We start from the raw sequence: 27,920 nt of genomic DNA, 5'->3' as shown, positions 1-27,920 counted from the left end.
TCTGCTCCTTGCCGTTGCCACTTCCACTGCAGACAGCCCCCTCCTCCTCCTCATCCTGCCATAAATTGCTGTGAAACGGTGCTGTGAACCATCCAGCAGCTGCTGAATTTCACCCAGGAGGTTGCTGCGCCTCAGTGGTAAGGGAGGTGGTTTTGCATATCAAGATTTTAAAGCAATTTGGGGCATGTTGCGATAGAAGACATTATTGATGTGAAAAGACGATTATTGTACTTACTGCAAACTTCATTACCCACCCCACGAAAACATGAGCAGTGCTTCAAGACAGAGCATGTATTGCAGGATGATGTTAAAACCTGGCCTTGCTGGTGGGAGGGAAAGTTTTCCTGGTGATTTCAGGGAGGCGAAGGCTTTATCCTACACTGTTTAGGAGCAGTTGAGGCATAATGGGTACGTCCAGCTAACTGGATGCATTGCTATAGGGACTTAAGAAATATGATAGGCAGACGCATTCAGCTAGATAGATATCCCCTGGTGTAGCGAGCTGAAGTCAATTACGGAGGTAAATTGTAAAAGATTTGACCTGATGTCATTTATATCTCGAGTCATAATTAACACTTAAAGTTCAACTCTATGGCAATTTTCTTTTAATAACACTTAAAACCTATATAGAGCTCAAAGAATTGCATAGACATGATGAAGGATGACTTGAGTGGATGCCAGAACTTCAGCGTTAGTCATTAATCCTCAAAACACCTTTGCAAGGCATGTGGGTAGCATCATTTCTCTTCAGTTTCTCCTTTGAAGAGAAGTGGGGTTTGCCCAATACCTCCCCAGAGCCTGTGGCACCTGGAGGTAAGGATCGAGGCTTTTTCAGGTGCTAAACCAGTGAACACTCAGGTCAGCCTGCCTCCCATCATTTTGTCTTGATATATTTTTAAATCCTAGCAAAATCTTTTGAAAGATTATGGACAAATTGCTTGTCAAATGGCCTGGTTTCTTCCAATTAGAAGCTATGCAAATGCAGAAGGAAAAATCTGCCATAAACACAGCTTCTGCTTCTAAGATTTTCAGGTGGAAGAAATATGCATCTCACTGGGGAAGAAACACGCTCTTGGACTGAGACCTTGTAAGTCGAGATTCAGCTTGCTGCAGATTTTTATGGTCAAGTTATAACTGCCTGTAAAGCAGGGGTTTAAAATGGAAGTGCTGACAAAACTTTTAAACTACAACAGTGGAAATGGCGCCGCAATAATTTATAATCTACAGGCAGCTTTGGATTTATTATCACAATGACAAATGCACAGTCATTGTTAATAGGATATTTCCCAGCAAGGACTTCTTGTTATGCAAGCCAGGTTCACTATGTCATGCAGCATGATAGCAATAAAGTCTACAAGAATTTGTAATGAACTTCAATTACTAATAGATTATGGTTAATGGGAAATATGTGCAGTAAAGATATGGGTTTTTATATGCGCCTTCTGGTACTCTACAAGGCAATGATTTATGCTACAATTTATGTTAACATTCTCCAGTACGAAAAAAAAGCCTAAATTGGTGGAAAGCCACTCCATCCATAACAAATATTTAAGATAATTTTGCACATCATGTAAATGAAGATGTAAAATTAGATATTAATCCATTTCATTTTAGCATTTGTATTTTTATTAAAAATGAAGACTTTGCCCTACTGTGTAATGACATTAAAAAATCCTATCATGGGCTGCAAGCATGAATTACACCGATGTAGAAATGGCGACAGCAGCAGAGCTGCAAGTGCATTTGTTCAATTTGCTGTTGTAATTAACACAACAGTGAGAATATTTCTCTACGTACGATTTAAAGTAGCAGCCCTGAAGCTGCTCAGGCAGATGCATTCGATGCGGAGGGGACGTATACGTGAAGACCAGGCTCCTTTGGAGGGGGTCAGCCTTTTCCTCCCCCACTTTTTCTCCCCCCCCGCAGCCTTCCCACGTGACGTCGCTCCAAAGCCTCATCCGTGGACGCCGGGCCATTGCCTTCCCTGCACAGCAAACCTCCTGCGGGATTTACTTTGGGAAATAATCACCTGACGTAGCATCAGAGCCACGAGCTCACACTTACTTATCAGAGGGACACAGGCCTGGGTGTTTGCCTGCTGTTTCAAAGGAGAGGTGCTCCTCCTCCTCCCTCCGGGTTTTTTCTCCTGTACCTGTAATATAATCTGTATATTCCAGGTTTATGTGCCTGTGAAATGAAAAGAAAAAAGGTTGTCTCCCAATTTAGAAACAAACACCGTCTCCGACGAATGCACAGATGCAATGTTAAGGGTTGCATTTACCCAGAGTCACGTTTCTGCATAATGTTTACACTTCATATCTGAAAGACGTATTTAGCCAGAAAGGGGCACGCATGCATGAAGGACTTGCAGGATCATTTCTGGTATATTTTTAATACAGGTAGCTCGACGCCCAGCTTGTTTCAATCAGTGTTATGCTGGTTTAAGACGATTGCTCTCAGGGAACCTCTGTATAAACCCTAAAAATTCACTTTCTAGGGGTGCAAGCGAGGCAGACCCGTCCCGTTGGTCCACACATCCACCTGGGGGTTTGCAAAGACCAAGGCTGGGCTGGAGATGTGCTTTTGGAAGAAATTTCTGCTGGTTGAGATAAGGCAGACTTTCTGAGAGGAAAACAATTAATTCGGTACAGAAAGTACACAGGTAAGCTCAAAAGCGCTGTATAAATCCCAGTTCACGGACAGGTTGGACTCCCTAAAGTGCTCTGGAAGAGCTGTATCTTGCCGTACAATTAAGGGTGATTCTCACATGAAAATGTGGTTCTTTAGTCTATTAGGAAGTTGTTTGAGAGATTTACAAGAACTCCTTCAGTTTTTATGGTCAAACGAGCATAAAATTGTGCTTCCCCACACTCATTTCCTACTAAATAATACTTACAGTACTTCTTGGAAATGCATGTGTTACAAATTTAAAATTAAAAATAATTTATCCCTTAAGGGTGCTCTTCTGATTCAGTTTTCCCCCAGCCCCTTAATGGAAGCAGCTGCATACACAGAATGAAGTTTACTGTATTCCCCCCCCCCCCCCCGTTTTTTAATGAAATTCTCCTCAGAAGCAAAAGCGGTGGCAGAGGACAGCTCTGGCGTGTTTGGTTTCAGATAAGGAGTTTCCTTCTCCAGCCTGGGGTGAAAGTGCTTTTTCCCCCAGCGAATTCTGCTTTTAAATAAGACCCTGTGCAACACCATGCACCCAGCAAGCGCTCCCTCTCCCTGGCCTCTCCCGTTCTGATTAAAGAGGGGAAGGAGCTCTCACATGCATTCACATTTAATCTCCTTTTTTATGTGTGTGTGCGGTCATATCCTCCTCTCTTCTGTCCAGATCATCTCTGCTGTTCCGCGCCTTTCCTGTTCTCTCCCAAATTTCCAGAACAAACCTCCTCCCAAAACTCTAAAAAGCTTTTTCCTTGTATTTTTTACCTCTGCTAAACCAGAAAACAACAGGACATGCACGTGCATCTTGTTGCTGGGTTTTGTTGTTGGATTTTTCTTTTCTTTTTTTTTTTTTTTTTTGTTCTGGTATTTCTGTGGCTCCCAAAGATACGTCAGTCCCGACAGGGTTGATGTGGCAATATTCAGCGGTCACCTCCTTCCCACACACCATTTAGAAGAGGTCACTGACAGCACAAAAGAGCTACAAAAATAATTTTAACTTTAATTTGTTTCCCATTAGAAAGGCGTGCAGCAATCTGTCCTAATGAGAGATTTTCCTTTTTTCCCCACTTTGCCATGTCACCATAGCAGCTTACAGGTATACTGAGGTCTTCTAATGCAGCAATCTGTACGTAGTACTGTGTAAAAGCGGTAATAGGTTTTGTTCTGTTCAACGGCTGAGAAATACCATGGACGCATTCTAAAATACATTGGAGTTAATATTTGATCACTAGGAGAAGTGTGTGTTTCAGATAATTCACATTAAAATGAATATAAACAGCTATTAATGCCCAACACATTCTCTTGTAAATCACTTCAAATCTTTAATAATCTATATTGTATCAGAAATGTATATGCAAAAATAAAATATAATTTCTTGCAGCTAAAGCATTATCTAAAGTAAACCATTTCCACACTGAATCAAATTATTTCAATGTCAGAAATCACACCTGTCTCGCTGAATAAACTGAGTATTCAGACTATTAAATTCATTCAAGTGACTATATTGTGTTCTGCTATGCGTTGTGCCTTGTAGAGAGCGTAACACTTCTTAAAACCATAAAATCATTTAGCAAAACAAATGCATCAACTGCTGGAGTGGAGACAGCCCCACATGGAGAAGGGACTGAGGAGGCGAATTGTCTTCCTTCTGAACATCCTATACTATATATTGAACAAATTTACCTGATGTGACCCCATTGGAAATGAAACAAATCCCAGAGAAACCTGTTTATTTTTACATCTTCCAGGCATGGCCCTTGCTGCCAGGCTAGTGAAAGACTGCAGCCAGGGGGTTTGTGTGTTCAGCTAAAAATGCCAGAAAGCCCTACGTGACAGCAGTAGCCGATTCCTGAGACAGGCTTTGCATCAGGGCTCATTAGTGAAATCCACCTCTCCGGGACTGTTGTTACCGCTGCTGTGCCTCGACCACCTTCAATCCCTTCGCTCTTGCAGTGCCAATATGGACCTGGTCCACAAATCGCCCTGCAGACGCACCATCATAAAAATAAAGTGAAAATACCGGGAGAGGGAAGCAGTGCCATTAAATGGAGTTGGCTGCGGAGGCAGGAGCAGGCAGCCATCACACGTGCAGAAGGTGTGAGGCCACTTTCACGGTAACTGGAGGTATGAGATTTTTGAAGTCACAGCAAGCTCAAGAAATCCCACTGAGCAGCCACCCAAATGGTCTGTCATTCTGAGCTTCCACTCTTGCCAGCTGCACTGAGAAGCTTTAATTTGCTTATTTGGTCTGCAGAGTTTTTAAATTAAGATGATGAAATGACATGTGGTTCTTGATTATTTCTTAGGAAATGGTTAGGTTTCTGCAGTGCCTGAGTGGATGGTCTGAGTTACCTCAGATTATACAACTTCCGTACAATAAAGCTCAATTAACTGCTTAGTGAATCACACATTCATAGATTAGTGCAGAATTAATTGGGTATTAAAGCTCACTTATAACAACAGGTATTAATACTGATTTCTTAACAGGTTCCGAAAATTATATATCAGTACTCAAGTAAACTAAGCCATTTATAAGGTATGAAAAACATATTTCAGCTGTTAACGGTTTGTATCTGACTATTTAATTTGGATCAAGAAGCAAGAAGAGGTTAACTCATGGCTCAATTACTATTACACTCAGGTTGTTATTAAAAAGCACCTTCCCGTCTCTTTTTTCACTGAATTCAGGCTTTCTTAAATCTTCCATTACCTGATGCTTTAGTTCAGGAGGAGCATTTTTAGAAAACTCACAAGTTTCTGTCAGGAAATCCAGCAGCAGCTCCCCATCCTTGTTCCCTTCAGTAAAGCAGCTCGTTATGTCCATGTGGGATGGGATCTCGTAGACCTGGTACTTCAGCCCAGCTGAATCCAGTATCCTTTTGATGTCAGCAGAGGAAACGTAAGAGCAGAGGTCATCTAAAGGGAAGGAAGACCCGTATTTCTTCCACAGTGTTCCCCAGCCGCTGGTTTCTGAGAGATAAACCACCAGAGAAATGCTCAGGAACAAGGAAAAACACTACTTGAACAAATTTTTTTTTTTTTTTTTTTTTTTAAGCAGTTGTCCTCGTTGCGAGTGGGATCTCTCCAGAGTTGGGACGTGTGTCCTGGGGTGTGCGGTGGAGATGGCTGCCTCCCTGCTTCTCTGCCTCAAACCCTGATCATTGTCCTGATCATAGCTGGGTGTGTGGTGGAGAAAAGGGTGAGATGGAGAGAGTCTGGGACGAAGCTGTACCACGCTCCCAGCCTTCAGCCTTCGCTCCCATCACGCTTACGCGCTTTTGAGCACGGGCAATGAGAGGGCTGCCCCTCACCCCGAGCAGGCCTCCCCAGTGGTGCCAGAAGGATGTTTTGGCTGCGTACTATTTGGGTGTGCGAAGATGAAGAGGGAGGAAGGAAAAGGCTCTTGTCGCACTGCAGTCGCCTCCAGAACTGAGCCCGTGCCATGCCCGTGCTCGTGCATGCACCTCTTCTCACGGGACGTTTTACAAAGAAAACCAGCTGGGTAAGCTGAAAACTCCCCAGATAGGTCTTCACAACTTTATTTTCCCTCAGCCTGGATGTCTGATTCAGCATTTCTGCTATAAATCATTTATAAAAGGATCATCCAGAATGGCTGGACGGGATGAAAATAACTTTGAGCCTAATGAGCAGCTCTTGAGAGTTATGACTATAAATCTGCGTAACTACTAAAACCAGTTGCTCGGCGGTTTTGCAAATGCTTTATCTGCAAACAGTTATTTATAGTCAAATAAACAGTTTGGTGTTTCGAAGAGAGGCTACAATATTTTCTTTCACCTGGTGGAAATTGAATGCAGAGCACTAATTGCAGAAAATTTGCTGGTGTCAGTGTTGTGTGACTCAGTGCCATCTCTGCGCCGAGCAATTATACACTACCTGAATGCAGCATTATTATAATAGCTCTCAATAGGCTCAGCATATGGCACTACTTTTGTTTTCAAGGCGATGTAAACAGATTTTTTTTAAATGTGTTAAAAATAACACTCCATAGCTCTTGCAACTCGCCTGCTCTCCCGGCAGGGATGGAGCAGGAGGATTGCAATCCTCACCAACTGACCAAGCCCTCTCCTATCAATCCTATTCCCAGACTGGTTTTTAATTAACACATCCTAATGTGTTTGTGTTGGAGGTGACATTACCTTCATTTTTTTTGAAATGAGCTTTGTTCTGCTTATCTTTCAGTACCTCTTTTTGCTTCAGTGCTCATTTTCATAGCACTACTTCCTTCCCCTCTCTACACTCTTCTTTCCCCCCAAGGTTTTCCCCTTTCTTCTCTGCTATTGTGAGCTCTACTCCTCTCTCCTGCTTTCTTGCTGACCCCAGCAATTTCTGCTCCATTTTGCTCCATCACAAAACCCAGGGTCACCTGGCCCAGAAAGGACTTCAAATACTTTTCATTAATTCAGATTTTTAATCACATTAATTTCGAATAGGCAGGTGTTCCTCCCTGTATTCACATTTTGTGAATGTCCAAAGGGACAGGTTAAGCAACTGGAAAAGAACTTCAATTAACCATGCGCAGGTAATCAGCAATAGTCTGATCTATTCTTATTCAGCCAAAGAACAAGGACAGTAACTCAGATCATTTAAAATACAGATTTCTTGTAGTGAACTGCTTGAAAATACTTTAAACCAAAAACATTTTGGAGAAAAATAGTATTAATAAATTCAGGTGAGAGAAGTGTTACCTCATTGTGGACACTGCATGAACACAAAAAAGGAACTTCATCAAACATTACAGGTTGCAGACATGGCCAAATTCAATAAAAAATTAAGCTTAAACCTGTGAACTTAATATCCCTGACAAAACTATCGGATGTGACTGTTTATATGACAAAAATTTGCATAGCTTGTGAGGCAAATTAAAGGCTTTCTAGAATCAAATTAGACCCCACCATTGCAGTATCCCTAGAAAACCCTGCCTACACTATTAAGAGGTTGTTTACTCTGCCCCTGCGTTTTCCTGCTGGATTGACCACAGAGCATCTCTTTGAGATCTGAAACAGCCTAAGAATGCCGTTTTCCGCCCAAAATGATGATATTAAGGAAATGGGCAGTTTGAGAAGAAAATGAACCATATGTGCTCTAACACCTGCTGTATGGCATAGCCGAGCCCTGTCGTAGCCGTTCGCTTAATGCTGCAAGGAGCGAGAAAATGCGGTGCCCAGCCTGAAAAGCCTTTTACAGAAAATAGCAGAGGCTGAAGAAGCTCTTGTGAGTGAGAGCCGCGGGATGGAGCCTCTTGCCCGCTTCAGGGCTCTCTGTTGCCGTCCATCACTGGCCAGGCTGTAGGACGGCGAAGGGCAGAAGGCGAGAGAAAGGCGTTTTGTGTCCATGGCACGGTTTGCTGGCTTACAAAGCCTTCAGCTTTACAACCTGCAGCATGGAGCTGCTTAGATATAGATGGCGTGCAGATTTCAATGGATGTAGATGAGTGTTCACCATTTATTATGCAGCCAGTACACCTCTATAGGTGATAAAGGATGTTTTAAATAAAAATGTGCATTGGTTTCTAGCTGGCCTGTGTTGAACTTGCAGGAACCCCAAGGGTCCTCATGGTTTTTGCCTGACCGAGCAGCGCCGGTGGAACAGCTCTCACCTGATACCATGATAATGAGGAGCTTTGCCTGCGCTTCCAGGAGGCTGTGGAAATACCGGATAGTCGCTGGGATGTCTTTCTCATAATACAGCATCTGGAAAGAGCAGAGATGTTTACAGAAATCTGGTGCGGTCCTGGTGAATAGTATAACTGGTACCACTAGGTAAAAGAAACCAAATGGGGGCAATCTCAACGCAAGAGCAGTGGGATGACAAGACGCATTAGCACAAGAGCGGGCAGTGGGCTCGCTCTGCAAGCTTGGGGCTGTCACTGCCTTGCCTGTTCTCTGGCTCTCCCAGGACCAAGCTCATGTTCATTCATTAACCTGAGACCAAAAGATTTGCCTTTCTTAGCAATGAAGATGGTTTGTAATGGCTTCAGTAAACTTGGAAATACAAAGGCAATTCACACAGAGGACGAGGAGCTTTGAAAATGCTAGTTAAAGTATATTTTTAGTTGACTGCCACCCACAGCCTGGTTAATAGGACTACTGTGCTCAAAGTTGCTTTGCTGTAACTCATCTTTCATTTTTGCAGTTCACTTATGCTTAAGCACTTCAAATTACAGGGAAATAAACTCTCCTTTCTTCCCCTTAGAGTGGATAATGAGGTCACATACTTCATGCATACTTTTAACAGCCAAGTCTTTGACAACATTTGCTTTGCAGAGACTTTTACCTGGATCATGTGAATGAAGTCCCATTTTTTAGCCTTCTTTTCTGCATTCATTCGACTTTCATATTCATAAGCTGTCTCCTGATGCCAGGTAAACTTTACGTTCTCGAGGTTTGATGTCTCAGCCACATGCTCTAAAATATGGGAGAAGGCACAACAGAGTTATATCAATTGCAAATACGGGATCCATTTCCATTTGGAGCTTTAATACCTCCAAAATTCATATTTAGGTAGAGAGTTTTGGTACCGGTTTAACACAACAGTGGAATATTTAAAACCTTGAGCCCGTATGTGAGAAGGTGGTTGTAAAGGTCTTTGTAGATGAAGTCTTAAGAGGGTCTAATGCTTTGCCCTTTGCACCCTCATTTGGGCTCCTCTAGTCTTTACCTGATTTAAAAAAAAAAAAAAGAAACTCTTCCCCATGACTAGCTCAAGCTGAATGAAAACATATCGGTTGGGATAAACAGTTATGAGGCCACAAGCAGCACTTTTCCTGCCAAATGGGAGAAGAGCTGATGGCCCCTTTGCTTAAGTGACACACAAGACCCACGTGGCTGAGCAGAAGCCAGGCCATGGTGAAGGGTTTTCCAGAGACTGAACGAATAAATATAGGTGCTCGAGGACGGATGTTTTGGAGAGAAGCGCAAATAAAAGCTGGAGAAGGGCAGAGAAAGCAAATGGCTCACTCTGGGAATGTGTCACAGGGATGGTGGGAGGGGGAAGGAGCTTTGCTCCGTGAGCAAGGACCCATCTCTTGACTTTTGGCTTCTGCTGCGTTCAAATAATTTTTCAAAAGCCCACAGTTTCAGGCAACTGCTTCAGGTAGAAGGGATAATAGAGTTTTAAAACAGACTAGTATAAAGAGTGACACATGGCATCTTTTCAGACCTCGATACAATGCACATCCAGCAACTGAGGAAAGCAGAGAGCTGGAGAAGTGGATTCAAGGAATAAGTTATACCGAGGGCCTGGCTCATCACTGCATTTCTTTGCTTTTTATGGGAGCAAAACTGAGAGATAGTTTCATAATTTAGGGGTTGCTGGAATACTAATGTCCATCTGCTGGCATATGGAGCTCATCTCATTGCACTCCTGCTTGGCGCTCGGGATTGCTCCAGGACAAAACTAGCCCTGATGTGATTCCTGTGCTTTGATGGAGTTAACATAAATTTAAAACTTAAATGGCCCAAAGGCAGACTGAGCCCTAGCTACAGAACACATGTTCAAAACAACATGATTTGCTAAGACCAGCGCCTTTACACCACTAATCACAATGTTTCTCCTTTTGGGCTCTGATTAGGACATATCCCCGTCGGACAGATGAGAAATGCTCCATCAGTGCTTATCTCCTCTCTTGTATGGCTGGAAATGGGCCACCCCTTTCAGCTGCTGCTGCTGCTGCTACTCTGTTCACTTCCATTTATCAGTCACTGGCCCCGGCGCTTGCAGTTCAGATTTAATTTGCTGTTTTAAACTCAGGCTTCATTCAGCAGCAGTTCATATCACCATCACAAATAATCTGGTGCAATCTGGTTCAATTCAATTGCTAGACAGTCTGTGAGGAGGCACGAAGAAGAAAACTGAATTGCTTGCCAGGGTGGGCTTTTAAAGTCAAAATTTCAGAAAGGGCAAACTCATTCTGATTATGGAAAGTTTCTGCCCGAATATTCACCTGAAGCCAAAATGTGTCACCTTAACTATTTTGAAAAGTTTTCTTTAATTTTCTCCTGGGTTCGACCCAGATTGTTGTCTGGGTCAGAAGCTGGTCGTGTGCCCTTGATGGGTGCCGTCAAAACTGGACTGCCTGCAGTCGTGTCGTGCCGTGCAGGCAACGGCAACAGGGCTGAGTTGTGGGGCTGCCAACACTCCAACCATGGTCACCAAGGGACTTCACCTGGACATGGACCAGGAAAAAAGGAAAACCACAGCCTGGCCACAGGACTTTGAGGAGAGCCTCTGTCATATGATGCAGCCTAAGAGAAACCTCAGTTTGTCGTCACTGCACATCCCAGTATGAAGTTTCTCTTGTGAGCTTGGCTTCTCCTTCCCAAGGAGAAAGTATCTGGTTAGGCAGAAAACATAACTACTGAATCCTCAGAGGCGCAGATAATGTTTCCAATTCTCCCTGGAAAATCTTAGGGCTCAGAAACCTAATTAATGATACCTACTGGGGACATGTTTAATTACCAAATAAGAAAGTTTAAAGAAAGAAATTCAGATGAATATTTAATTACTAGTTTAGCATAAAACTTAAAATAAGGACAATGTCTTATATTTTCGTTAACTTTTTTCTGTAAAGAAACTCAATGAAGTAGGATAGGACAGTCAGTTACTTGGTGGTAGGTGGTGGGACCACTAGGAAGATTCGGCGCAAATCCAGTCTCACATGGCCTATGGTCGATAGCCCAGACAGGACAGAAATGCTGTGTGCAAGTGCCCGAACTGTCTTATAAACAGAGCAGATGCTCTGTTGCCCATCCTTCACTATCTCAGCCTGGAGCAATGTAAAAGCTCCTGGGATTTTGCACAAGCCATCTTTTCAAAGATCAGGTCCATGTAATAAAGAGACAGATATAAAAAAATGATGTATTTCGTAGGAGCCTTTGGTGCTTCCAGTGACTCTGAACTCCCCCACTGCAGGGAGAAAGAGATTGTTACTATTTGGAGTTTTTTCCTTCAACTTCCACAAGTTGCTTCATCCTGGGAATGCTTAATTTTTAAGGACTTAAACAAGAGTAAGAGTTGGAGATTTACAGTGTGGTTTTACAGTCTGGTATTTACTATGGTTTGGAGCATTTCCAACAATGCAGGCTGCTGACAACATTCATTCATTACTGCCACATCCATTCAGCAGCCGCTTTCGGGCAAGGTGTCCTCTGCCCGGGGCTGCTCACAGCCTGTGCAGCGTAGCTGGTGTCACCTCCATGCAAGACCATAATTAACTGCTAAGGTAAAGCCTGGTAGGTGTTAATCCAGTAATAATCAAACTGTGGATTGATATTTAATGCTCGCTTTGTAGGGCAGTTTGACCAAAGCACCCCTGCTAACATTCAGTCCTCCTTGGGAAATGTTTGGCTTTCCTTCAGGAATGTTGCTCAGAACTTTGGGTTGGTGGAAGTAAACAAGCTCTAAGCCGCAGAGCACATGGCAGAAGTCTCTCTATCCATCTTGCTTTCCTTTCCATGTGTCCTGGTTTCAGCTGGGATAGAGCTAACTGTCTTCCTAGTAGCTGGTACAGTGCTACGTTTTGAGTTCAGCATGCAAAGAACGTTGATAACACTGATGTTTTCAGTTGTTGCTCAGTAGTGTTTAGACTATAGTCAAGGATTTTTCAGCTTCTGATGCCCAGCCAGGGCACAAGAAGTTGGCACAGGACACAACCAAGGCACCTGACCCAAACTGGCCAACGGGGTATTCCATACCATGGGACGTCCCATCCAGTTTAGGAACTGGGAAGTGGGGGGGGGGCAGGGAATCGCCGCTCGGGGACAGGCGGGGTGTCGGTCGGCGGGTGGTGAGCAATTGCCCTGCGCATCATTTGTACATTCCAATCCTTTTATTACTACTGTTGTCATTTTATTAGTGTTATCATTATCATTATTAGTTTCTTCTTTTCTGCTCTATTAAACCGTTCTTATCTCAACCCAGAGGTTTTACCTTTTTTCCCGATTTCCTCCCCCATCCCACTGGATGGGGGAAGTGAGTGAGCGGCTGCGTGGTACTTAGTTGCTGGCTGGAGTTAAACCACGACACCACGCTTTCTAATGCAAATGTTGGTAACTAATTTAGTGCAACACTGTGAGATTTAGCTATTTGTTATTTGGAAACGATTTTTAAGATATGTGAGAATTACCATGAGACATGAAAATTTTCTCTTTGATGTTGAGGAAGGATCCTGATTCAGTGCAAGTTGAAGGATAAAAACTTTCTGAAATGTGGGGATTTTACTTTATTCCCATAGAATCACCCATCAGTTCCCACCTTGCTTAGCTTTTAAAGTCTGTCTAGCCCAAGCATTTGCCATGCAGAGTTATTTGCAGTGTGAGAGACTAAGATTTTAATGAGAGACTGAACATTGTTGAAGAGCAATGATGGCAAAAACCCCCTAAAATAGTAACTTTTTTTTCATTTAAGAGCCACTTATGAAAGAAAGCATTTGAATGTGGGGTCATCTAGCGTTCAACTCTTTTTAATGCATTTAGCATACTTAATGTAAATCTAATTTATTTAATGTGAAAATACCTTTGTACTTGAAGATTTGGTCAGCACTTGGCTCTATCACATCATTGTTGATGGTGACCCCCGGGTATCTGGCTTGTAGTTTTGACAGGATCAGCAGGTCAATCTCACCTAGGGAAGCAGGCGACATGAAATCCAAGATGAAAGCAAAGCTCAGGCAAATGTTATCTCCACCACCATCACCTCCCCAGTTTTGAAGACTGATGCCTGCCATTCATGTACAGAAAACGTACCACACAGGCACATGTAGCTGCTTTGTATTCCCAGCAGATTGCCACTGAAGTTTTAGCTCTAGGATTTGAGAAAAAATTAAATATCAGTCCCAACTATCTTCATTCCTCCTCTCCGACTACCACCATCAGTGCCAAGGGAAAACCAGACATGGTCATGCACATGGCTTGACCTCACATTTTCTGGACATGGTCTAACTTCCCGGGGAAGATCCTAAATGACTCTGATGGTACTGGTTCTGACGGTCCCATCACCAGCCAACCTGGCAGGATTTCTTAGGAGTCAGTAAGAGCATTTTTAGCCAAGCGCCTCACTGGTTACCAGGCCACGTGGGTGAGGGGGAAGAGAATATGTGTTTACACTGGAATCAGAAACAACATTCACGTCTGTTTGTCTTTGGTGTCCTGTGACTTTTTCCACAAGTATAATGAATAGTGCACATACCATATGTGTTTATCTAACCCCTGTTTTCAGAATACCCCAGAGCTGACTGCACTGCTTTTGTGAGGAATTGTTCTCTCTGCACACTGTGCAGGCCAGCTGCAATTATTTTACCCATGGAATTACCAGTAGATCCAACATTTCAAAATTTAAAAAGAGCTGCCATCGCTCCTGGCCACCTCTCCCCATCTGCGACAGAGGAAGCTCAGGGAGATGATGCTCCTGACTGAGGCATGGGTCCAGGGACAATATCACGCCGGCTTGCTTAGCTTTCTTAGGGCTCACTTCTGCTTATTGTGCTTCAATAAATTTTAGGTGGCAAAAATAACAGAATAAATTAAGGTAGAAAGAGCGAAGCAGAGGGTAACTATGGTGGATAATAGATCCCGGGGTCGTTACAGACAAACATTGAGCTTTGTCCTGACAGATGTGCTTGCGCTTGCGCACAACTCCACGTTATAAAATTCCCTACAAATGAACAAACTTGTGTACTGAATGGAGGATCACCCAGCAAACCCTTGCTGAGGGACTGTGGAGGGAGGTGTCCTGTTGTATTTGCCCAGCCTCTCCACATCCTCATGGTTTTCAGTGCCCCTGGGCTCCCACCACTCCAGTGTTAGCTCCATTATACAGAAGATTTGAGGTACAAAAGGAAAATACTGGGGATGAAGTAGTTGTAATATGTTCCCCTGAGCTCAACCCTGCACACCGGGTCCTCCCCCCGCAGGGTCCTTTTCACTACGAAATGTTCTCTGCCTGCTTCTGGCTCCACCACACATCACCACGGGTCAAAATCAGGCACCCCAGCCTAGGTGTCATCTGCTCATTAATGCCCTGAGAATTTAACAGAAAAAGGGAGGAGTTCAATTTTTTCAGACTTACATGTCTTTCTTGAAGCAACTTAATAACACCAAAATTTACATGGCATCTGTGCAAACACATTCGTTGAGGGAGGGGAAATGGAATTTCTGAAGTAGCAGAAATAGCTGCAGCTTTGCTGCCACGGCAAACCCGGTATTCTGTTGAAAAATCTGAGCAAAGCCAGTCACCTGCAAGCTGCCATGGTAAAATTTGGGAACACAGAATTTGTAATGAACTACGGCACTATTTTGATTTCTGTTTGCTTTACCAACTTTCTGTAAAATGGATTAGCCCTTCGAAAGGCTGTGCGAGTCCTGATAAAAAAAAATTTGAATTTTGCATTTCCATACGCGGATAGGTTAATATATTCCTTTCCACTCTTCTGTGGCCAAACCACCCTTGTATTGTTTTTAACCAAAAAAACCACCCCGTTGATTCATAATTTAATCCACAGCCTTAATTGACTTCAGTTAGCTCTTTTATATGCAAACAAGTGTCCTGAGGCATTTTACAGTCAAATCTGTGGCAGCTTGCATTATCAACAATTTGGCAATTAGGCTATCCAAATTATTTAAACTCTCCAACACAATTACCTTTTAAAGGCTACCACTATGTTCACCATTAAGTTTCTAATTAAACATTTTACGTAACGGGATAGTTTATAGCACAGTTGCTACTTTATAGCAGCGCTGATGACTTTTATGGTTTTTAAAGGTACAGAGTGCGGCGCGCTGGAGTGTGAACTTAATAAGGCAAAGGCTGTAGGCGAAGGCAGGCGCTGTAGATGGGCGGATGTAATGGGATATGACGCTACATTAAACGGTTTGCTTGTCTCTTGAGGTGGAAAAGTGGAAAGGAAACGCTTTCCTTCTGTGCTCCCTCCCTGCAAACTACAGGGGCGGATGGGGCCAGGGCAACAGCTCCATCACTGCCCTCCGACATCAGCCAGGGATAGCTGCAGGGATCTGGGAATCCTCCCGACCACCCAAGGACTGCTGATGGGATGGGAACAAGCCAGCAAGCAGCAGGGTTTGGGCGATTTGGGGATTTTTACAGCACAAAACAAGCTTTGCCGGCACATTATTGATTGAAGGTCCATCTTGTTAAGCTGGAGTGTTCCTGGTTAGGGAGTTAAGTACCTCACTAAGTGAAGTGTTCCTGTTAAAAACAATATTTTTTTTGGCAGAAGAATTGTTGCCTTTGTTTGGAGAGAAATGTTCCTACTCTGTCACACTGTCTGTTTTATAACTGACACCCACCATTTACATACAATTCTTTTTACTTATTAGGAGAGATTGACAAAGCTGAGATTAGTCTTTGGAGATGGTATGACTAAAGCATTTGAACTAAATTAACTGTTCATATAAAATTTAAGTTTGATAACTTAATGGGCAGAGCAGAATTAGAAAACATACCGTTTAATTAGGGGGGAACTTAAGCAAGAATTTAATGAGAAGAAGCCACTTGATGTTATTGGTATTGTTTTTCCACGCAGTGAACTTCAGATAAGAGACTTATTTCTTCTGATTTCTTCTGGATTTCTTCTGGAATTTATGTTCAGCTCCAGTGTTTTGGGGGACAGTAGCTCCAGGAGGGGCTTGTGCATTGGCTGTGGTCAGCAAATATGTCCAGGCAAAAGAGAGGTCAGCAGAGCTGTCACGTAGCAGGGCAGGAGGCAGTAATGATGGGGAGTTACCGCCTCAGTAAATAGTTACGGGGGAGAATAATCGCAATGTAAGTAAAAATGTAATATTCTGAGGAATCTAAGACGTTATGGCACTTTTTTCCATAGAAACCCTACGGTTCAAGCCTCTCTCTGCCCTTAAGGAGTGATGGTGTAGAGGGAGGTTTCTTGTGGAGGACATACAAGAATCAGGGTGGGGAGGCACAAGCTGTTCAGATGATGTGGCCACACACCAGCTAATGCCATCTGCTGCTGGAGCTGACTTTACAAGAAAATACCTATTTCCCACTCTGCTCCTTTCTGCAATTTGTAATCTCTATTCTTTGAAAAAAAAAGCGAAACGCATATCAATATTGAAGTTCATGGCATACCTGCTCCACCACCAACACTTAGAATATTGATTGTAGACTTCCCGTTTCCAATACTGAAAAACATTATTTACACATTTTAGGAGAGCTACCCAGTCGAGAGGGTTACATCCATTTTGTGAAGCACTGGAGAACCCGTGAAGACTAAAACCTGCAGCACAAAATCAAATGCCACATGCACATGTACAGGCGGGCCTGCGAGCTGGCAGGAGGGATCAGATTCAGAACTCTGCTCTTTGGAGATTCCTGATTTCCAGTTATTTTGGCAATTTGTAGAGGAGTTCTGCTTTTATTATGAGTGCATACAAGCAGCAGCAGATACATGCCTTCTCCATGTCTGTGCTTCAAGCACCAGAGACGTCCCTGGGTCTGGACCAGCAGCTTAGAAATTGTTTGTAGAAGTTTCACATTTTGCAAAATAGGGAGGAAAAAGGGAGAGCGTAATGCCTTTAAAATCCCTTAACGAGCCTTTGGCAGAGCTGTAAAACCCTGGGCCCAGAGAAGGCCCTCCCCAGAACCAGGATTTGATCCCACCTGCCTGCTGCCCCAGCCAGCCCAGAAAGCGAGGGGTCCGGCAAAAAACACCCACCAGCGGGCAAAGCAGGAGCGTTATTCACACATGCTGGAGAGAGCCTAATTATTAACTGAAAACATTACTTGTAAAAAGATGCTTTCAGTCAAATTTAACGTTAGAACATAATATCCCTTATTGCATTTTTCGTGCGTTAGAGTTGATTCAGGGTAAGCTATATTTGCATGCGAGGAAACAATTCAGCCTTATCTCCTCCCTGCTAGGCAAGCTCCATCCCGAAGAGCAGCCATTCAGCGGCGTTGTAAATGAAATCTCCAGCCAAGCCCTATCAGAGACCTACAGACGGGGTGGCCAGTGGGGAACAGCAATCTGCCTCTCGCAGACAGCCCCCCCCCCCCCCCCCCCCGAGCCAGGCCAAGCCCGTCACCGCCGCGGGACCATGCCCCAGGCTGTCCTTCAGCTCAGTGTGGCCACCTCCACGTTACCTCGCTATCACAGCCGGCAGCTGCCTCTCCACGAACTCCCGCATGCACTGGTGCTCGGTCGAATTCGTGAGGAAGAGGCGGAAAGCCCAGAGGTATCTGGCGGGGTCGGTGAGCAAGCTCCTCATGGGTGATGCCATGCTGGGGGTCAGAAGGATGCAGGAGGGGACAGGTTGCTCCCTGCAGCTCTTCTTTCAGACCTAGAGAAGGAATAACAAATGCTGGAGGAGGTAAAAACCAGCACGCGGCCCGGACTTTGCTCCAGGTCCTCAGCCCTGCTACTGTGCCTTAGAGCACTTCAAAAAGTATTATGCAATTTTGCAATAGAAGCTGTAAATCAGGTTTGAGCAGCAAAGCGTAATATATCATCTTTAATCTGCGCAGAGGAAATGCCAGCATTTTTTAACTGTGCTGACACAGGGCTCTGTTAAAACCCGGTAAAAGGTTCTTTAGACGGTTCTTAAATAAAAGAAAAATTCCCCTATTTCTTGAAGGCATGGAGAGGCTCCAAAGACTTGCTCTGGATTAGAAGAAAGTGCAACACTCATCTCCAGAGATGCTGGCAGATGTCTCTATCTGTTTTTTTAATCTTTTGATGTTCTTAAAGGGAATGTTGATGGTGGGGTGAAAACAATAAAAACCTTATAAATGCACTCTTTATTTTTCTAGTTCCTCTGAAGATAATGGTATGATTCCCACGGGCTAAGTAGTTAATTCACGAAAGCCACGTGAGTTACTGGAATGGATGTTGTGCTAAACCCGGCTTACACAGACTTGGGAGCAGGGGAGGCAGAGTGCGCTACCGGGAAATGTCGGGCTGCACCTTGAAAAGCCCACAAAGATGTGCTCATCCTCCCTTAAACTGCAGTTTTAAGTCCATCGTATCTTGTCCTAAGCGGCAAGGAGAAAGAGGAACCCTCTTCGTCCTCATGGCTCCCGTCCTTAAGGACCGCACCACATCTCACCAGTGTCTCTTACCCTCTCCTCTGGCTTTCCTGCACCGGTTACATCCCAACCACTTCTCGTTATTTTTATTGCTCCCTTTGGACTGTCCCCAGCCAAGCCCTGTTGTTGGAGTGCAGCAGCCAAGGGCAAAAGCCTCCCACCCGCTGACAGACCCTGGCTCCCAGCACAGCCAGTGTTGTCCCACAACTGGGGTTTGGTAGCCGCTGTGCAACGAGCCAATCTTACACACAGAGCCGAGATGTTTCTTTATTTCACGTCTGCGCAGAGGTGGGTACCAGGTGGTAACTCCACAAAGCCTGCACACCATACCGAAGAACTACAACGTATTTGTTCTGTTACATGATTAGTAAAAACCCACCTAAATTTACATTCATTGGTTAGTAGCGACCCTCTGTCAGCTGGGATAGAGTTAATTGTCTTCCTACTAGCTGGTACAGTGCTATGTTTTTGAGTTGGGTATGAGAAGAATGTTGATAACACACTGATGTTTTCAGTTGTTGCTAAGCAGTGTTTAGACTAAAGTCAAGGATTTTTCAGCTTCTCACGCCCAGCCAGCGAGAAGGCTGGAGGGGCACAAGAAGTTGGGAGGGGACACAGCCAGGGCAGCTGACCCAAACTGGCCAACGGGGTATTCCAGACCGTGTGATGTCACGCCCAGTATATAAACTGGGGGGAGTGGGGGTGGGGGGAATCGCTGCTTGGGGACTAACTGGGCGTCGATTGGCAAGTGGTGAGCAATTGCATTGTGCAATACTTGTACATTCCAATCATTTTATTTTTACTATCGTCATTTTATTAGTGTTACTGTTATCATTATTAGTTTCTTCTTTTCTGTTCTGTTAAACTGTTCTTATCTCAACGCACGAGTTTTACTTTTTTTTCCCCGATTCTTTCCCCATCCCACTGGCTGGGGGGAAGTCAGTGAGCGGCTGCGTGGTGCTTAGTTGCTGGCTGGAGTTAAACCATGACACCCTCTCATCTATTATTAGTCAGTTATATTTAAATTAACCTTGCTTGCTATGTAAATTTTCATGCATGCTCCTTGCAGGTGGGAGGGGGGGCAAGTTCTTCCAGCCTTGAATTGAGTCGGTGGTTGCAATCTCTCCCTGCCACCTTTACCTTTCCCTTAGTTCATACTTCTTTGGCCATCATCTGGCCTTCAGCACCTTCTGGGGCAGGATGTTTCGTTTTATCAGTCTTTAGTTCCCTCTTCAAGGGCATAGTCGTTAGCAAAGCCTTCATAGTTTATACACAGTAATCAGGCTTGCATAGTGAAGCTATGGAGTACTGGTCCTCCTTAAAGGCCAGTGCATCATGTTAAACCCTGAACTGAGCAGTATCACCATGGCTAGACCATAACTCAAACGTATGACTACACCGGGACGGCTTCCCTCACCCCGCGAGACCCCACCCCGCTTGCCTTCACTCGCCAGCTTGACCGCTGAAATACAAACCATGGGCTTTCTCCAGGCTACTTCTCTTGTCCCTTTGAATTACAATTCTGTCCTCCTTTGTGCTCAAATCCCTTTCAGCTGCACCTCAAATAACAACAGTCTCATCCCTCCTCCAAATCATGAACAGAAACAACGAAACAGTAGTGGGCTCAGGTTCATACTCATCATTACCTCCCTTTCTGGCAGTGAACTGCTGGTAAATTTTCTAACTAACTGTGAAACCAGTTTTCCACCCACCCAATAGCTGTCTTATCGAGGCCACGTCTTCCTCGCTTGGTTATGAGAATGTCATACAAGATGGTGCCAACCCTAAAGCCTCTGTCTAGGAGCACCTCCTTCTCCCCTGTACAGTGGGACTGTTACACCACCGGCAGAAAGATGGGCTTGGCACAATCTCTCGCTGACATCTCCACATTGCCTGGCCACCACCTTTTTCTCTTTCTGGCGCTCACTCCTTCTTGAAGGACGATTTCTAGGGACAGCTGCAGTTCCCCAGCTCCTCCTCCTGCCCCCTTTTCAACGATAACGCAAGCTGCTTGGCTTTGCCAGCTTTCCTTTGCTGCTCATGCCAAAGATAATTTCCAAGTCGTGACATGGTTTGGTTTTGCATCCCATGAGCCACATCCTCCAGTACGTGCTGCTACCAGAGCCATTAGATCAATTAGCAATGGCTGTTAATTGCTGTCCTTCCGGCAGTCCCGAAGACCAGCGGTGACCTCCAGAGCGGGACCCAAGGTATGATTTTTCCACCCATACCACCGCTGAGGTAGACCCAGCTTTTGGCACGCTCCCTGTTTCCCACCCTCTCTGGCAGCAAGGATGCTTTCAAGGGAAAAACCGGCAAAACTGAGTGTGTTGAAGAACAATGATGAAAAAGGCCGTGTAACAAGTAGATGGGAGAGCTTTAAAAACTTTACTGGGTCTCAGATGCCCATGAGGGCCAGTCGGAGTGGCACGGGAAGGTGATGGCCCCCCCGGCCACAAAGCTTACCCCGCTGCCGCCTGCTTCAGTGAGCCTGGTGGTGTTAAATAAAACAGGTTATGTGGCCCGTGCATTAGGCAGACCGACAAATCCCAGCTGAACTGACTCTCTTAGGTGGAGGACCATCACTCCGGCTCGCAGGGCGATATCTGCCGCTCACGTGCACAGCGACAGCACGCTGCCCACGCTACCCACCCGGCTCAGCCGCCACGCATGAGCCTCGGACCAACAACCCCTCCTTTACCTGGATGACCAGCACTCACATCCCCAGCAAAATCTGAATTAACCTGAGGAAACCAGGTATGAATTTTGCCAGAGAGTAAGGAAGCAAACACCTGGATGTATGTCGGGTGAGAATTACTCACTGCTAAATCACCCTGAAAATAAAGTGGTATATTCCTTGTTTACCCATTCCTCTGCTCTGCCTAACTCCTCGCTTTTTACTTTAAGCACATAAAGAGGCTTTGCCATTTGCCACTAACATATTTTACTACCTTCAATCTTGAAAAAATATTTTGCAGTTAATAAGAGGAGATTTAGATAATTGACCTTTTTTCTATGCCTCCCTCTACTTCCCGTGATTTAATTTGCCCATGTCCCCTGCTTAGCAGTCTCTAATGAGCAGCTGAGATTCATTTTCATGTTAGGTGCAGTTCAAGGAATTTGTCTCATTTATTTCATTATGCTTTTGGCTGTTTGAATTTGCCCCATTTACTTCATTATGTGTTTTGCTGTTTGAATTCCAGCCAGTTAACTTTAAAAATGAGTAAAGAGAAGGAAGAAAAGGGGTTTTTTCTGAATCAGGCTGATAGAAACTTTTGGATAATAATGTTCACTTGGGCACGTTCCCTTCGGTGATAATCTAAATTCATACGTAGCTCCCTAAAAAGACTGAGGAGTTTCGAAAACAAGCTCTGTGTTTATGCTGCAGTCACTTGATCCACCCCTGGTTTACGCCGGCGTTAGCAGAACTAAACCTGCTTTAAACTCCCCGTAAAACCCTTTAAACCTTCCCTGTGAAGCCAGAAAACAATGCGAGCGTGCCCTCAGCTGTAAACTATTTGCAGCAGGAGCTCGGGCTTATTAGCACAGGATTACGGCTTGTAGCCGAACGCCAGCGAAACAGGGATCCCTTTCGGAGGAGTTTAATGCAATCGGTTAAGCTCGTGCTTGCCTCGCAGGCAGCCGTACTTACGCGCGAGCGGTCTCTGCCTCTCGGGGCCGTGGGCTCCCACGGTGCGGTGCCGCTGCGGCGCTGGGGACGCGGTCCCAACCGGACACCTTCTCGGCGGTTCCTGCCGTCCCACCCCCGGGGCTGCGACGTGGCAGCGTGGTGGAGGGGGGGGTTTTTTTTTTTGCTGCTTGAGAAAGGAGTGGGCGACATCATAACTTGATGCGGCGGCAGCTGCCTGCAGAGGCAGAGCGGGCGGTTTAAACGTCGCCCGCCGTGTCCATCGGCACCCTCCGCGTGGTCCCTACCAGCTGTCCCCCAAGACACGCCTGGCACGGCCACCAACACCCTGGGAGCATTCAGACACAGAGCTCTATCAACGTGTTAATTAGAGTCCGGATGAAAAATAAAGCCCTGCCACTGGTATATAAGAAGTGCGACTCGTGACAAATTGGAAATAGTTGTCTCAGTGTGTGGCACATGGCAATGTACCGTATCATTTACAGTTTGCCTATAGAAGCCTACCGTTATAGATTACTTTGCTTTTTAGATCGTTTTCTTGCCAGGAGCTGAAATTTTGCTTATCCCTTACTTTCCAGGGCTTAAGCAATGGGAAGCATTTTCCAAATTGTGTCCGCCCTCCACAGCGCTGTTAGGAGCAGTTTTACCTCAGGGAACGCAAGCATGGAAAAAAGCACTGACCCATGTCTGCTGTCACACTGTGGTTTGGTGTTCAGAGCCTTAATAACATATTTGCCCTGTGTGTGCCTCAAATTGTTCATTGTTCCTTCATGTTTAGTGAAAAATAATTTTTTTTGAAGTTAAATGAAGAAGTTTTCCTTCTGGACTTGGAGAAATGAACTGTTCATGGAGAAATGAACTGTTCACATTGCGAAAGTCATGTAAAATAACACCAGTAATATTAACAATCACGCTTCCAAAGGCACAGTTACAGGAGAAATGGCTGGAGTTTGACATTTAGCTGGAAGTTTACTGAAATAAAGATTTCATATCAACAGTTAAAATTGTTCAGCTAGAACAATGACTGTGTGGGAAGGCAACACCCACTGCCTTTTTTTTTTTCTCTCCGTACACAGCACCATTTCCAAACCACTTGGAGGGAAGGAGGTACAAAAAGCCCTTCGTCAAGGAGCAAGCAGAGAGCTGTGGAGCCGCGGTGTTTTGGTACCTTCTGCTGGGCCCTCGGCAAAGAGGGATGCCAAAGCCACGCAGGAGGAACAAGCGGCCCCACAACTGTTTTGCCATCTCAAATCGGCGATCACGACTTTATATGCAAGAGACGTTTCAAGGAAAATAAAACGCCGGCTACTCGGTCAGACAGCCACAAACCAAGCCAGCTTCTCTTGGCTTGAAGAGTCCCAGCGAACGTTCATTCTGCAGCAATGGCTCCCACCCAGGCTGTGGGTGCAAACCCTGCTGCAGCAGTAGCTGTGCAATGCCCTGTCCTGGCTCTGTACCAGCGATAAGTACTGCTGTTCAAACAGAGCTGAACAGCGAGGTCAGTGGTGTTTTCCTGGTTTTCTTTGTAGTTCTGGAAACCCAGATTAATTGGCATGAGCAGAGCTGTGCAAGTTGGTCAAAAGAATATAAACTCATGGGCATCTGGCCCACGCTTTTCTCCTTCTGCAATCCACTAAAAATGAGTTTTCCGAGTGCCAGTTGCAATTTAATATGAAAGCCTAAGTTTAGAGAGCCAAAAATAAAAATTATATGCATCTGGTGCTTTTAAGTGCTTTATGAAAATAAAAGATGCTGCTGTTAATTTCCTTCTTTAATCTCCTCTGGAGACACACTCTGCGAACTTTAAGCCAAATCCCAGCCGTTTCAGTTTGATGTGGGCTCAGTGCTGCCCTGGCACAGGGTGGTTTGGGAGGGGGGATGCTGCACCATTGCCTAGACCTTGCTTTCCTCGCCCCCAGCACCTTCCCTTCCCGATGGCGTCTATACAACATGCTGCAGAGGCACCTGTGCCCAGGGCAGGGCTGTGCTGAGCCAGAGGCTAAAGCCAGCAGAGAAGGGCAGGAGCCAGGACAGGCTCTGCAAAATGAAATCCTGCAGAGAAGCTGGTCACACCACCCTCAGGCAGACCTATGGTTTTTTCATTAATGTGATATACACAGTTTAAAAAAGAAAAGAAAAATCACCTCCCTGTGCCATTTCACTACGCGTCCTCCTATATGCAGCACTGTCCTAGACGGCAGGAGGCTGAGTTATTGAAAGGAGGACCCACAAGCCTTGAGGGCATCAATCTTTGGGAAATAATAGTTATTGTGCATTAAATGTCTCTCTCTCTCATGACAGCTCAGGGGACAATTCACAACTCTGTAGATACTTGGCCAAGAGTGGTATAATATTAAAACACAAAGTTGTGAATAAGAGGAGTCCACCCAGAAACCTGGCAAAGACCCAGGTAGTTGTCGCTGGCCCCTTAGACGAGGCGAGAGCTGGGAACGGTCAACATCTGCAGATTATTCCCTTCTCTGGTGTACAACTGTGTGGGTTTTGGCTGAAAATTTATACTCTGGGAAGGAGGAGAAAGGAGCTAAATGTTACGGTCCTGGTCCAAATGAATCATTATCATTTCCTCTTCCAGCAATGCTGGAAGCAATGCTGGGAGCCAGCCCTCGCTGAAGGGGGAAAAGTGCAGAGGAACGTGCCCTGCCACATGCTGCCGGTTTGGCCATGCCCAGCAGCAACGCAGGGTTTCCCATGGGTTGTGCTGATCCGCAAGCTCCAGCAGCCTCGTCGTTCCCATGGCAGAAGTGGGAATAGCAGCACAAAAGTATCCGCTGGAGAGTTAGAAGAGCTGTGATAACTGGTTAATCAGTTGATGCCTTCGGAGATGAAAAGTGCTATCAAAGTTGACAAAAAAGATGGGTACAGGCAGGGCGTTGGGACTGGCTGCTGATTACACGTGAAGACAGGTGATTGGAAGCGTAAAGCCGTGTAATGCTGATTTTATCTTGGAAGGGACCGGAGCGCCGGAATAGCCCATCGGTCATGCGCGTGGCTGCAGTGACCCTCGCTTGGGCGAAGATCCATCACTCTGGAGCAGGGACCGAAGCCTGGAGTCACAGCTGAGCGAAGCTGAGCTTGGGAACAGGCAGGGGATGGATCCACGTGTAACGTCGCCCCTCCCTTAATAAAACCGGAGAGTCCAAAGTACATAGGTCAGACCTAGAAAACTGGATTTTCAAGAGGCAGCAGGAGTGGAAAAGGCTGGGCAGGAAAGACCTAATTTCTATCCTCTCGCCAGACTTCAGAGCATCTGTAGATGGACCAAATATCTGAGCCCAGAGATCCAGGAGTTTATTGGGCTTACCTCTGGATATGATTTAATCACACTCAGCCAGCCCGATAAAAGCAGAAACTAGACGTTGCTTAATGTCTAAAGAATTATTTCTGCTGTCTTCTAATAAAGCACGCTGATGCAAGCTGGAGTCGATAACAAGATCGCTGCGCTGGGGTAGCAAAATCTCATTTTACAGGACAGCCTAACTGTCAGTGCCAAAGAGCAGACAGGTTATTGCTCATGCTCCTCCAAGGTTGCTTTTATTAAAATGGAAATTTCCAAAGCTTTGCATGCACACACACGCGGCCACGGGTACAGACATCCCTTCGAGGGGGAGAGGGGCCAGCCGCAAGGCCAGAGCTGCCGCCTTCCTCCTGCAGCTCGTTAGCTGTGGCCCTTACAACCCGGGGTACCCTGGGGGAACTGCAGCATCGCTGTCTCTGCCCCGGGTGAAGGGGTCCACGTCTTCACAGCCCCCATCCTCACCACGGATTTGGGCTGGGTTTGGCAGGTACGGCAGCCCCGGGCAAGTGCGATGAGCTCCCCCATAGCTGCAGCCCGTGAATCTGGGTGAGGATTTGCTCTTCCTCCTCAAACCCAGCGTAGGCATCATCACCTTAAAATTGGTACTTTCACATTTTGGGTTGCTGCAGGTCTTCATGCAACGGGGGCGCAGGACTCCGGTCCCTCTCTAGGGTGGCCAGTCTCAAACCACCATGACTGGTTCATCCCTGCAGGCACTCTCCACCCTTAAAATAGCAAAAATTGACCAGCGCCTGGCTGTATTTTCAATTTTTGTCATTGTAATACACTGAGCGACCGCAACAGGCCAAACCTGAACCTGGCTATCGAGAACTATTTATTCAACAAACAAGTTGCTTTATTTTCCCAAGTAATTCTGAGGAATGGATTATAATTTTTACAAATGTTTGCCTTTGTTAAAATAATTTTGCTTTTTCTCCCTCCTCAAAGTTAATTGAATCAAAAATTCTCCCTGAAATATTTCATTATGCACCGCTCCAAACTTCTGGTTTGTCATAGTGAAACAAATGAGTGCTCTATTCCCAGACTGAAAAAACTAAGTTTTAGTTAGTATTTCAACTAGTAATTTGAAACTGAAATTCTTAATTAAATTAATCTCAGAAATTCAAGTTCCAAAAATGTTGGTAAGGGATTTCATTATTATTGTGTCCAGGTTTGGAGGTCGTAAAGGATGGTGAACACCTTCACCGCCTGGTACTCCTTACCAGAAGGAGCTGGTAGAAAGTGATGCTGCTAGAACACTACCCAGAGCGTACAGCTCTCGTCCTGCAAAGCCACGAGGCAGCGATGGACCAGACACGAGAGTCCCAACCTCTCACTGCCCCTCAGCGAAATGCAGCTCACTTTTTCCTTGGGACTTCAATCTCTGCTAAGAAATGAGTTTCTGTGCTGGAGAAGCGTGAAGGACTCGGCAAAGACCTGGCTCAGGTTATAGATGTCACGGGAAAGCAGAATTGTGCCAGGGAAGAGGAGCTGGGTTTTCCTCTTTGCCACTTTTGCTGATGATTTAGCTTTTCTACACAGGTATGAATTTTAGTAAGCAACAATCATTCATTATAAAAAGGCAATTTTTAGGACATTTTACCTGTGTATGGGCATAATTATTTTCTCTTTTCAAGACGCAGTGATACGAGGACAGAACTGACAGAAATACCTAACTACCTGTAAATGAAAAATACCATCTTGGACATCTTTTTTCAGACTGTCACATGGGGCCACTCCTGGTACCACGCTAACTTAGCGGAGCTTCGGACCCACTGATGATAAAGGCACGGAGCGATACAGAAGTCATGCGGCTCTTAATACCTGGTCATGTTTTAAATCTTTTTCACTTGTAGCAGCAATTATCTGTTATTTATTCCAAAACAAGTATTCCTGGCTCAGAAGACCACTGTCTTTCTGATACCTACGCAACATCCACTTGCGATCGGCACCTTCCACGTTATTAATTTCCCCTTACCTCCTCCTGTAGCTGTTCCCTAATGAGCTCATGCCACGAAGAGGATCTGAACGAGCCGCATATGAAAAGCAATCAACCGAAATTAGAAGGGCTTTCTTCTAGCTGCGTTCGGGAGGCCGTCACCCCCTCGAGCACATGGCGCTGACGTCTGCTGTCACTCCGGCTCTGACATGTTAATGCAGGAAGCGCAGCGGCTGCCGTCGCAGCATTATTTTGACAACTGAATATTCCAC

General features: G+C 45.2%; 1 protein-coding gene across 5 annotated transcripts; it reads right to left on the bottom strand.

The window, feature by feature from the left end:
• Positions 1-27,824, bottom strand: LOC126039923 (histamine N-methyltransferase-like). 5 transcript variants are annotated; one of them, XM_049803766.1, is made up of 8 exons: positions 22,397-23,476; positions 17,803-17,999; positions 16,789-16,841; positions 13,204-13,311; positions 8,965-9,095; positions 8,288-8,381; positions 5,381-5,640; positions 1-2,187 (listed from the first exon to the last, which is right to left on the bottom strand). In XM_049803766.1, exons 2-8 carry the CDS (start codon positions 17,937-17,939, stop codon positions 2,104-2,106), a joined length of 867 nt encoding a protein of 288 aa, XP_049659723.1. In that variant the 5' UTR covers positions 17,940-17,999; positions 22,397-23,476; the 3' UTR covers positions 1-2,103. The 5 variants fall into 5 exon arrangements, with proteins under 5 accessions (XP_049659723.1, XP_049659739.1, XP_049659704.1 ...); XM_049803782.1 differs by having other exon boundaries at positions 2,101-2,187; positions 5,422-5,640; XM_049803747.1 differs by adding an exon at positions 27,688-27,824 and having other exon boundaries at positions 2,106-5,640; positions 22,397-22,610.
• Between the last annotated feature and the right edge of the window lie 96 nt (positions 27,825-27,920).

The sequence above is a fragment of the Accipiter gentilis genome, chromosome 1 (genome assembly GCF_929443795.1).
Source record: "Accipiter gentilis chromosome 1, bAccGen1.1, whole genome shotgun sequence".
NCBI classification, from domain to species: domain Eukaryota; kingdom Metazoa; phylum Chordata; class Aves; order Accipitriformes; family Accipitridae; genus Astur; species Astur gentilis.
Note: the sequence above shows the minus strand (reverse complement) of the source record. Positions and strands in the feature narration are given on the sequence as shown.

Coding starts and splice junctions, on each gene's coding strand:
- LOC126039923 (XM_049803747.1), bottom strand. CDS start 17,939: ATGGCATCACCCATGAGGAGCTTGCTCACCGACCCCGCCAGATACCTC. Junction 9,096..13,203: donor CCAAATCTTCAAGTACAAAG/GTATTTTCACAT, acceptor CCCATATTTTAG/AGCATGTGGCTGAGACATCA. Junction 8,382..8,964: donor ACTTCATTCACATGATCCAG/GTAAAAGTCTCT, acceptor TGCTCTTTCCAG/ATGCTGTATTATGAGAAAGA.